The sequence below is a fragment of the Liolophura sinensis genome, chromosome 7 (assembly GCF_032854445.1).
Source record: "Liolophura sinensis isolate JHLJ2023 chromosome 7, CUHK_Ljap_v2, whole genome shotgun sequence".
Taxonomy (NCBI): domain Eukaryota; kingdom Metazoa; phylum Mollusca; class Polyplacophora; order Chitonida; family Chitonidae; genus Liolophura; species Liolophura sinensis.
Window position 1 is genome coordinate 47,162,166 of NC_088301.1, and position 12,351 is coordinate 47,174,516.

The 12,351-nt window shown below is 35.9% G+C and overlaps 1 protein-coding gene across 2 annotated transcripts in view; it reads left to right on the forward strand.

Moving 5' to 3' along the window:
* LOC135470154 (uncharacterized) overlaps nt 1-12,351 on the forward strand; it is a 64,859-nt gene that overhangs the window by 24,356 nt on the left and 28,152 nt on the right. For both annotated transcript variants that reach the window (XM_064748930.1, XM_064748931.1), the window contains 16 exons: nt 499-611; nt 1,174-1,225; nt 1,572-1,741; nt 2,973-3,054; nt 3,478-3,594; nt 5,100-5,177; nt 5,484-5,640; nt 5,934-6,088; nt 6,453-6,553; nt 7,343-7,445; nt 7,768-7,893; nt 8,460-8,612; nt 8,928-9,092; nt 9,342-9,438; nt 9,978-10,010; nt 11,952-12,113. In XM_064748930.1, the coding sequence (XP_064605000.1) occupies nt 499-611; nt 1,174-1,225; nt 1,572-1,741; nt 2,973-3,054; nt 3,478-3,594; nt 5,100-5,177; nt 5,484-5,640; nt 5,934-6,088; nt 6,453-6,553; nt 7,343-7,445; nt 7,768-7,893; nt 8,460-8,612; nt 8,928-9,092; nt 9,342-9,438; nt 9,978-10,010; nt 11,952-12,113 (1,864 nt within the window). The remainder of the gene's footprint in view (nt 1-498; nt 612-1,173; nt 1,226-1,571; nt 1,742-2,972; nt 3,055-3,477; nt 3,595-5,099; nt 5,178-5,483; nt 5,641-5,933; nt 6,089-6,452; nt 6,554-7,342; nt 7,446-7,767; nt 7,894-8,459; nt 8,613-8,927; nt 9,093-9,341; nt 9,439-9,977; nt 10,011-11,951; nt 12,114-12,351) is intronic.

A 12,351-nucleotide genomic window follows, 5' to 3' on the forward strand; every position in this document is an offset into this window, starting at 1 on the left:
AACAGACACCATGTGGGTATTTGCATGTGCTTTTGAATTTGGGCAACATCAATTATTCCCACTTAAAAACATAGAATGGGGTATAGCCTTGTCATCACCTACACGTGCTATTATGATTGGATATATTTGAAACTTGGTCAGCTTGATAGAGATTGTATGCAGATATGCGCAGACTATTGTGGTTGTGCCACATCTATTAGCTTCAGAGTTATTGCCCTTTAAACACAGAATTGGAAGTCAGGTGTTAGTTGTTGTTTGTTGGAGTAGTATACTGATCTCTCAGTGCTGATATGTCTGTAAGGTGAGTGAGTGGGCAGTATAATTCCTCACCCTCATCCATCTTTGAGCAAATTTTTGAGCGTAGTAAACTAATTTAAACATAGTGTGTGCAGGTGATGAATTCATTATGCTATCATTCGGTTGAATAAAGCCCCAGGGATTCGATCCCTATTTTCTGATACCTCTTGTGACTACTTGTGTTTTATATAACCTTTGCAGGTGTCTCACCAAGGTAGCCCAATAGAAGGTGGGTTTGGTAGTGGAGCTCCACGGGATTGTCCCTCGGCTTTTGTCCACCAGTTCCACAGTCCAGGTGTCTTCTACTTCAAAAGGTGAGTTAATATGTACAGATTTTCAACAGGGTGATGGTTTTGTAATGGTTCCTATTTTTATGCACATGTTACTGTCACTTAATGATACCTTAATTTCTTAACTTTTTCGCATATGAAAAAGCAACTTTGAGTGCAATCTATGCACATTTTTAATTTGATTTTGGAGACGAAACTACATTGGTTAGATTGGTCATTTTCAGGGCTTCGCAAAAAGTGTAATTTTTTTAGTCAACACAGAATCAGGCCTTCAGAGTTTTCTTGGATAAACACTTGGCAAACATGTGAAAAGGTTAAAAAAAACTACAGTAAAAGTTTATTAAGATTGATGTGGGTAATTGTGGAAATGTGGATTTGTGAAATCTGTGTTTCAGGAACAAACATTTTGCTGTGTTAATCTTTCTCCCATTGTCTCAGTTACTGAAAGTATTTGGTGTCAATGTAAATAAGCTTTATTAACAGATAATAATGGCTACATGAAATCAGTATGTCATTCCTTTGTGCCATATGACCTGAATTTTTTAAAATTTACAGTTTATTTCCTTTTTTTTTACTATCGTTTCAGTCTGAATTTGCCCAAAATGTTTGGTGCTGTTGTGGTGTCCACACAACCGCAGGTAGGTGTTTGTTGATTAACACATGACTTAATACTGCCACTGTGGTGTTAAACTCTAACTGTAATATTGTAACCAGTATTCTGAAACATTCTGAGAGAACTATGGTTTTATGAATCTTTAATGACACGAACAAATCATTTTCAGCCTCTTACTTGTAATAATTGTATGCATAAATACCACTGAAAAAAGTCCTTTAGTGGTGGAAAAGGTTGAAAATTTACAGTAAATCTATTAAAAAGCCTTGCATGACTGTAATTATTTTAGAAATCGTTGATTCGGATGTCATTATTGCAGTCCATCTTCCCTCTTCCCAGTCATAACATGTTTTTCATTCTCCTGTTCACAGGTTCATGAAGTGCAAGTGGCACGCGCCAAGCTGACCCCTGACCCCGTGGTTGTCATGGTAAATGACATTGTGTGCTGGGTGTATCCAGGTCTGCGTCACCACCAACTACGAGAGGTGAAAACAGTCGATGAGATTCTTAAAACCGACTCGACAGTAGCCATTGCTCCCAGGTGAGAACATTAATTGCATATGTTGCAGGGGCTGAGGAAAGGTTGTGGTGGAGGGTAGGTAGTCGGGCACAGGTAGATGGACATAGGGATTTGTGCTGTCTGTTGTTCTTTGATTCCGCTGTACAATCGATGTCCAGACTATAACTAGATGCTACTTTGACCTATTGCCTGAAAGGTGGAAAGTGGTAGAATGTCAGTCATATCAATGAGAGGAAGGTGGGAAAAACTAAACATAACCACAGTAAATTTACAATTATGCTGAAGCCATGCTTTACAGGGGTAACAGAAAGGATAGGTCATAGTAAACTGAAGGGATGTGGCAGAAATCTCTTTAGCTCATTGAGTGGGAGACTGATTGGAGTGCTTTGTTCCTTTAAAGTTTTCTTTTTCGTATTTTTTTTTTGCAACAAATTTAGACCATACAAGAGTATAGATCATGTGGCCCTTTTACCCATTTACTTTATCGCATGTATATGATTATCAGTTATTTTATTTATTTATTTATTTGATTGGTGTTTTTTACGCCATACTCAAGAATATTTCACTTATACCACAGCAGCCAGCATTATGGTGGGAGGAAACCGGGCACAGCCCAGTGGAAACCCCATGACCATCCGCAAGTTGCTGGAAGACCTTCCCACTTTTATTATCAGTCAGTTCTGCATAGATTATATGGTAATGGATCTTACCCTTAATAAGTATTGTCTTAATTCTTCTGAACAGATACAGGTACAGATACTTGGACGTGAACCATTTCCTACAGCTATTGATTCTCCAACTTCTAAATAATTCATGCAAACCATTAGTTAATTATTCAGTCACCTTTTGGAACACTTTTAATTAGGCTGTTTAGGGAAATGATTCCGTAGTATTTAAGATCCTGTACATTCCAGGTTATCTGAAAACATCAATTATTAAGAGGTCAGGTGGGCACGTCACAAGACTTGCTTATACCTTGTTGTCAGGTGTAATTGTTTTTCTAGCCATTGTACTGGCTTGACAACACATTTGTATGTGTGTATGTACATTCTTGGCTGACATGTAGCATCTGTGGATATATGTCTAACATTTGGGATTCTACCAAACAGATAGTATAGTCAGTGGTTAGTCAAGTCTGAATGTTTTTTTTTTTTTTGATGTTTTTATTTGTTAGTCGCTTATAAGAGTGAATCACCCTACATACAGGTAGGGTGATTCACTACCACAAAGTGTTGGCTCTCTTCTGTTTCAGGCGGTGTATGTCCAAAGCTATCACTCAACAGGGAGTGTTCCACTTCTGCAGCAAGTCTTTCCAGAAGGGCAAGAAAGATAAGGTACAGTTTAGATTTAGTTTTGCCTGTAGTATACAGTATTTCACATAAAGTTTCGTATATAAAAATGCACTTCCAGAAGCACAGAAAGGCTTGAAAATGATGCATTTGATGCCAGCACTTGAAAATGTCTTTCTGGTAAAAAAAATAAACTTCACAAAAAACTCTTCAGAACCGAGCAAAATATTCCACTGGAGAAATGCTATACTAAAGTGAAATACAGTAATCATATGAGCAAAATGTCTTCAGCTCTCTTCAGATTTCATGGAATTTCTCTTGCTTCAGCCTAAACAATTATTATGAAATATTGTTGTATTACTAGTGCTGTATTTTGTTTGTGTCTTGTATGTGTTGCACTTTGGTTGAAATGCCTTTATACATTTCATTTTCTCCAAAGCTTACAATGTTTTCTTGTTTGTGTCATAGGATAATAATGCTGATGAAGTTCGTCTTAGCACAGTGATCTCAGACGATCGATTTGACAATTCTGTGGTTCAAGTCAACAAGTTTGGTTTCCACCCTGCTCAACTCTACGTGCAGAAGGTAGCATAAAAACAAACTGTGAATTTTATTCCACTAGCTCATTTCTTGCCTTTTTAAAAGAATAAACATGTGTATTAGGTGTGGATTATTTTAAGGGTCCAAGCAGGTAGTCTTGCGGATCACCTGTTGTAAAGATTATTATTTTTATTATTAATTCGATTTTGTGTGCCACCTACAGCCTAGACCACTTGGCCGCTTGACTTGTAATTTTTCAGTAAAATTACCCAATGGCTGAAGTTGTGCACTTTGAGCAAGATTTTTTTTGTCATGTGGTTTTGTCGGCCATATTGGATTTTTTTTTTTTACATATTCTGTTGTATTTCGAGCTGGTGATTCTGAATCTGCTTTTATATTTTGCATATCTCTGTAATTTTTTGAAATATAGTCAAAAAATCTAAAATTTAGTGACATAATTTCAATGACCTGTAACTAGAGAACTATGGGAGCTAGAAATGTAAAACTTGCACTGAATTGTAGACCAAGACATGACGTTTCTCTGTTATGCCAACGGATTTCAGCTACGAATAATAGTTTTCTCGCTAGAAGGGTTTAAATGACTTCCCAAATCCGTTGTGCATTTAGATATAGTTAAGCTGTCTCCCTTTTGACAGTGTACAATGATATCCATGACAATGAATGACGTGAATCTCAGCCAAAACTGCTCTCCAGTTCTAGTTATTAATTATTTTCTTGAGGGACTTACGTAGCGGAGGTGGTTGGCAGGGCAGGCCAGCACAGCACAGTGACCAAGGAGCCTCTCACCAATGGGTGTGAACTCATGCTGGCTTCCTCTCCTGTGATACATGGTCTGCCAGCAACCTTCAGATGGTCGTGGGTTTCCTCCCACCATAATGCTGGTCGCTGTCATATAAGTGAAATATTTGTAGCATAAAACACCAATCACATGAATAAGTGAATATTAATTATTTTTTTGATAGATGAGCTTGACCATACATTTGGTCACTATACTATATGAAGCATATATTCAATTCACTGATTGTATGAGACCACTTTACATCACTGGATACCTCTAATAAACCTCCAAACTTTCTGACAAATTCAAACCAGCAGTGAATTGATTTGAACTCGCAGTGTCATTAGTCACAAACATCTGATTTTGTCAGTGCAAGATGCCATAAACCATGCCAGTTTAATTTTATATAGAGATTTGAAATGCTAAAATATAAGATAAATTTAGTTCAGATAAACCTAATTATATGTTTATAAACACATGTAATCATGCAAATATGGAGAGAAACTAAATAGGAAGAGCTGGCATTCTTTATTTAAATGAACGCTTCTACGAAAGCCAAACATAGTAATTTGGGTATGTCTGTCAGTCTGTCTGTTACACTTCGGTTTCCATGCAATAACTGTCCCAGTTTTATGAAATTTGGTTTGCAGGATTGTTTTATGGCCCTTTAGATTAAGGCCAAAAACCAGCTTGATCCATCCAGTAGATTTACATATGTAACAAGAGATATACATTGGCCCTTTTATTTCAGGGAGAGAGTGTCTTGTGGACGTGGAAGATCAATGACGAACCTCACAACATCATACATGTTACAGCTGCTGATAGTCAGGTGTGTAATGAGCATTGCATTGTCTTAAATGTACCTGGTGATTAACAGGTGTACCATTGAGAAATAATGTACGTTATATGTTCAGCGAGGCTTCAACCTTCATAGCAGTTTTCGTGTAAAAATTTGCTACAGTTTGCAGTTAGCCAAGGTTAACTCACATGTTTCAAGATTGCGCTTTTTTAGAGCTTATTTTTACACCTTTGTTCCCAGCATGCAAAGTACATTTAAATGTATTTTTGTTCAGTACTGTCTACCTATGCTTCAACCACCTACATGTAGTTACCTGTCAGGTATTCTTCCTTTTAGGCACCCTTGAATGTTGTCCAAGGCCCGAAATCTTTCAACAGTGGAAAGCCTGTCCCAAATAACAGTTTTCTGTATACCTTTGATGAGATAGGTGTGTTTACTGTGGCTTCCCAAGGGGCACCTGGCTGTTCATGCACCATCCATGTCCTGGAACATGGTAAGTATATTGAGCTGTGTTCTAAGTGTGTAATGACGTGTCACTAATTCTCATAGCTACATTCGTGACAATGGACAACAGCTAATGGTCAACCAATGATTGGTTTATATTTTTTGCTTTAATATCATGCCTCTGATTAAATGAAATAAAAAAAACACTTGAGCAATCTAAGCAAGATGTCAGAATTGACCTTCCTGGGCAAAATTTTGAAAACCTGGATATCATGCCTATCCAAAGATAGCAAAGATTAATGTTAGTCTTAATTGACAGATAATGTTATTTAAATTTTGTAGCTGAGCGCTGCAAGGAACCTTATATTGTGTCCAGTCCTAATGGTGGCACAGTAGAACGATACACAACTGTCCAGTTGCACTGTGACACTCCAGGTGCGAAAATCTTCTACACCACGGATGGTTCAAAACCAGACCTTCATTCACAGTCTTCTGAGGTAATACTATTGTATATATTACAATTATCATGGTGTGAGAAGAATAGTTCAAATGTATCATAATAACTTTATTTAAGGTATTTTTAATCATTCATATCTTTATGCGTTTAAGATGTGAATAAGTCATCTTAATGATAATTCTTAATAAATAATTTAGTGTCAATTTTTTTTTTGTTATATTTAATTCCAGTACTTGCAAGTTCTTATATTTGATGAATATTGCGCAGTCCAGAGCCTCTCGCATTAAATCAAATATTGTAACTGAAACAAATATTTGTACTATTGTAAATGCTCAGAAACTAAAGTTATTTATACCAAATTTCTTTTAAAACAATTCTGAAAGATACCTGACACTTTGTTGCAGGTGTATACAGACGGTGTGATTCTGAATCACTCTGGACTGCATTTTATAAGAGCCATTGCCGTGTGTGATGGTGTGCTAACCAGCCATGTGATGACATCCAAGTAAGATTTGGATTCATTTCTGTTTCATCATTCACCTCAAATTCTCTGTGTGATTTAACTTCTGAAAAATTTTGATACTAGCCTTGAGTAAATCTGTTTTAAACATGTAAGTCTGTATGTAGAAACTTTCATGTAATTTGATATTCAAGAGGAGGAATAGAATTGCATCAAATTACTTCTCATAATGAGGCCACTCTCCCATTTGAATGGCGAGTTTTTAGAAGAAAACTCTGGTTAGGTTGGACCTCGGAGGATGGATAATGGTGAGTTTTAAAGTTAAAGCTCCAAAAGGAAGTTAAATACCTATTTTTAAGACATTTGAATTCTGTAAACTGATTTGGAAAAAGCTAGGCAAATACAAGTAGGCTTACAGCAGACCGTTTTAGTGATCTCTGTTAAATGTGGTTATTCTACCTAAGATGAAAAACATCAACTTCAATTAAGATCTCAAAACATTTCTGGGACTCTTCAATGATGTTTTTCTACATTCTGGAAAAAATGTAGGAAAGAGTTTTCGCTGTCATTACATACACTGTATCCTGCATACTTCAGTAAAAAAGTCCCACTTCTCAGTTTCATGCCTCAAAAATAAATTTCATAGTTGCCCTCATGGCAAATTTCTTCAGAGGAAAAATTGTTTTGAGGTGTTGTTTTAAGTTGCTGTACAGGTAATTATTTTAGTAAGTTGTAGACGTTATGAAGTATTTGTGCTTCTCCAGATATTTCTCCTACCATGATATGGCTGGAATACTGTCAATGTAGTATTTAAACCTCAATTATTTATTTCAGACGTTACTGGGTTCTCAGTCAAGAAACAGATGATGAAATAGAGAGTGAGTCCAATAAAATGGTGGAAAAGGAGGTGCCCCTAAAAGCCCCAGTGATGGACATGGTAATTTAATGACAGTCATACTTTTTGAATCTAATGAAAAGCATATTATTGAAAGAATGCTTGTTGTGTGAATATGGTCTGACATACAAAGTACTGATTCTATCAAAGCATATGCCCCTGCTTTACTTTGTTAATTCAGTCAATTATTATACAAGGTGAAATTTTATTAACTGTAATATTTGGTAAAAATACTGATGTCTTTGTTTGAATATAAGTACAATTTGTCACAATTTATTGAAACATACTTGATAAAATGGTTAAAGTATGGTTAAGTCAAAGAAAAAAAATGTGTTAACTCGAAGTATATGTGCTATTTTGTCAGACGGAGTCTTGGAAGTGGTTGTCTTGTGCGCCAACAATCAAGGGCTGTGTGACTCAGCCGGGAGAACTAGAGATCTTCTGGGAACCTCCTCCTGCAGATTGTTTGCCCATGGTCTTGGGGTATCAGGTGAGACATCATGATTAATATTGTAATATCTAAAAAGTAGTGTAAAAATGCATCTTAGACTGAAAGAAATGTTAATAAAATGTTTATATGATTGAAGTTGTTGGAATTTAAAAAAGGTTGAACGATGGTGTACATTTTTTTTTTTTTTTTAATATTAAGTCAAAAGTAAGTGCTTAATTGATCTAAAAGTCTGTTTTGTGTGAGTTACCAGTATTAAAGATGTTATGAGGATTTACAAGTCAAAATAATGGCAAAGAAATAATACATAACCAGGTTAAATAAATCTCTAATGGCTCTAGCTGAATGTACTTCTCTGTTAGATGATTGGTGTACCTTATCGTCAACCTCATTGCAAAAGTGTGGCGTTGATCTCTTAGCTTGGTCTGTAATGTTAATAACCATTAACTAACCAATGGCATTCTTAGACTCAGATTTAACTCTTCAGACTGATTTGTGTCCAGACATTTGTAATGTCTATGACAGTGTGAATCACTATTTTACCATGACCCTTAAGGAAAATGAAAACCTGTGAGGAATTGTGTGACTATTCTTCTCATATCTTTCAGATTTACCTGAACGGCATCAGTTATTGTGAGATGTTCCCACCTGAGCAGAATACCATCAACGTGGCTGGTCTGGCAGGAGGTCGACAGTACGAGATCCATGTCTCCGTCTTCCCAAAGTCTGAGAAGTTCTCCCATCAGGAATCCAATAAACTGGTAGATATATCCAAGATGAACACAGGCCATTACTATACATGTAATTCTTCATCTACTCAAATGACTAAACTAGTAGATATCCAAGGCTTTCAAAATCTATCTGCATAAGTCCTCAGCTACTCAGATGAATAAACTGAAACACTGATATTCCGAGTGGCAAAATCCATCACTATAACTCTTCAGCTACTCAAATGCATTGAATTCAACTTTATACCTGCATTGTGGAAGAGACTTTCATCAAATAGCTCAACTACTCTGTAATTAAAATGTAACAAACTAGTGATAATAATCTGATGTGGAACTCCAACTTTTCAGTTACTAAGATGCCCTCTTGCAACCCATGATCATGGTCCAGTGATATCTCTAGAAACAACAAATCGACCAGACTCTTTAGCTGTTGTTTGGATGTCCATTGATACAGAATTTGAGCCCATCACAGGCTACATTCTCTTCCTGAATGATGCTCAAGTAGGACAAACGGTGAGACGATTGTTTTATTGCTTTAGCTTTTATGTTCATGCTGAGAGGAGAGATTAGGACTCCAAATTTGACATCAAAAAATGTGGATTTTACTCTGTGGCAAATGACCTGCAGCCAGCTGATTGTATGAAATATCACAAAATGGCTCTTACATTTTTCCAAATTTATTTGCCATACATTGATTGTATTCCATAAAATGATCTGATTTCAGGAATCATGATTATGTCTTGTTTATTTCCATGACAACAGCTTGTTCCTGACAAGGACAGCAATCGATGCAAGGTTGTGGTTGAAGGTTGCGACCTTGATGTTTTGTACAAGGTCGTCGTGTTTGCTCTTCCTAAGGGTAAGTCTTGAATGTCAGATTGAAATATAAAAAGCATTCTCAAATAAGGAGAGTGTATCTTCTCCTTTTTTAATAGTATTCTTGCAGCTTTTGTAGTAATTGTTTACATTATTTTAAAATGCGTTTTAATGTGCAGCTTGACGTAGCATATATATAAATGGAAAAAATGGATAGATTTTTTTTCGGTTCCATTGTAATGTTGGAAATTAATTTGCACATAGTACACTCATTGCAACATAACATGGAATTCTTTAAACGTAGTTGTCGAAAATTTACCACGATTTATTTAACTGCTGTAGTTTTTAGTCTTTTTTTTTCTTTTTTTTCTGCTTATGCTTGAGTCATTCAGATTAACTGTCTCATGTTCATGACCAACTGAGGCGTTTTTATGCACATAACATAATGTTACTAGCTTAGTGTATGTACTAGAACTACATGTATGCTAAATTCAGATGACAATGTTATAATTTGCTTTAGTCGGTGATTGTGTTATTGCACATGTACATGTAGTAGGTAAACTATGTTTTGTTTCCCTCTAGGAATAGCAGATATCTCCAGCTATATTAGAGGGGGTAATTATTGTTTCAGAAGGAAATATTCACTCTAACTATGTTGTATATCTGCACAGCACAAAGTAATTTCTACTTGGCCAAACTTGATTTTCTTATATAAAAATTTCTTTAATAAGAATAAAAAGAACAGCCGCACATTTAGGTTGTTATTTCATACATTGTAATTTTGTTGTTAACATAAATTAGTCAAATTGTTACTTAGGCTAAAACATAGAGAGATAGGTTGAAATTCATATTTTGTTTTTAATTAAAGCAAAGCAGTTAGAAATGGCATGACTCATTCTCAACTGCAATTTATAAGGAAAATGGCCATGTGTGTCTAAAGTGACTTTGTGGTGGCAGAGCAGAGAATTTTTATAGCAAAAATTTGAGTTCATAACAAGTTTGGCTGAATGATCTTCACACCTTAATATTGCCTAATTGTTTTTATTGCTAAAACCTGTCTGTTGCTGGTTATTGTGAAATGAAACAAATACAAAATAAGTGTTTTAAGGTTTGCCTGGAACATGTGATGATATTTGTAAAGGGCTGGAAAATTGTAAGTTTCAGAACCGAAAATAATGTTTTGTGACATTTATTTGCCTCTGAAAATGCCGTTTCGTGGACAAAAGTTAAGGGTAAATATAGTGTTGTGGTAATTAAGACTAGAAGATATTGCCTTTTTCACACAGATGTTCTTCAGAGAGCATGAATTAGCAGAACCTTTCGTTAAAAAACAAAAACTTGGATATTCCTGCGAGATTGAAACTTGTGCAGATAAAAATTCATTATGCCCATTGTTAATTGATGTGACTCATTGTGACATTCTACTAACAACATTGGTTATGGAAACACCCTGTTTAAAACAAATCCAATATATATTCCTGGTGTGTGGTCTGAATCTTGTGGTGAAGCTATTCTGAATACCCTCCTGCATATAGACCCGGGGGTGTGTTAGGCAAATTCCACAGAGCCTTACTAACAGGTAATCCCCATGGCAACATAACGCTTTGTACTTCGACTCGTGGGTGTTGTGGCTGATAAAGAAAAAAAAATCAAGAAGTAAGAAGTATTCAAAAGAAGAAAAATTTTCAAAATCAAAAAGGAAAAAAATTAGTGAAAGTATTTCAAATGAAAAAGAAGTTCTCAGAGGAATATGCAATGTTAACATTGTTAACAAAGAGGAATGCAAAGGAAAGCAGTTTTTATGTTAACAGTTGATTCTTTTAAACCTTTTCACATATAAAAGAGCAGCTTTCAATGCAATTTATGCATACTTTTAATCTAATTTTGGTGACAAAAACTACATTGGTGGAATTTGACAATTCCAAGGTTCATAAAAAGGGTAATTTTGTCAGTGTACACCCAATATTACCTTCAGAATATGCTTAAATAAACACCTTGCAAACATACGAGAAGGTTGAAAAATTACGGTAATTATTTTTGGCCAAACTGGATTAAAGGCCCAGTGCATAAAGGGGATGTCCCTGAAGTTATATTCATTTGGTTAGGTCAAGGAGTGTGCAGATTTTACATGGCTAAACCACTCAGATCATGAAAGTAAGAGGAAAATGTATTGGATCTGTTCAGATTGAAGTGTGGGAACACCAGCACTACTGTGTCTTAGTTCAAATCACTTCACCATATTTTACAGTAATATTTCTGCCATAATTGAGCTGTTTGAATAATGAATGTTGTATTCTCGAAATTACTTTTATTCATAGGCCTACTACAGTGTAACGTGAATAATGAAGTTAAAGGTTCCTCAAGAATTTGTCAATAACCATACAAATCTGGATTATATCACAGCCATTCTATTTAAAACTGACAAATTTGGAATATCAAAGAGTACTGTGAACCACTTCCATGTAAAGTTTTGTTATTGCTCCACAGTATTGAAATGAATATTTGTTCTTATTCATTTACGAATATATTTTATGTTTTTACCTTGACAATAAATAGCTGGAGGGAAGCCCAAAACCTCCAACCTTTTGGAGATTCTGTTGCCCCTGAAGACAGCACCAATTGTTCTTCCCCCTCCTCACCGACGATTGGAAGATGAAGATCTATATCGTGAATTTCTCGAAATCCGTGAAGGATCCGGTTACCTGCCCAGTATGGATCGTAAGTGCTTGTTTGTAGTGAATGTCACATCAGTGAGTCAGATTACCTGAGGAGCAGCCAGGTCCAAGTGGTTAAGGAGCTTGCTTTCAGCCAAATGGACCTACAGGATGATTGTTCAGTCTGGTCTTGGACAGACAATTAGTACGTTTACCGCTTTCTTGGCTTGTGGGGCAACAAATAGTCAATGAGCCCTAGCACTTTCTCAGTCCATAATATTTATTGAAGGACAGTTCTTTAC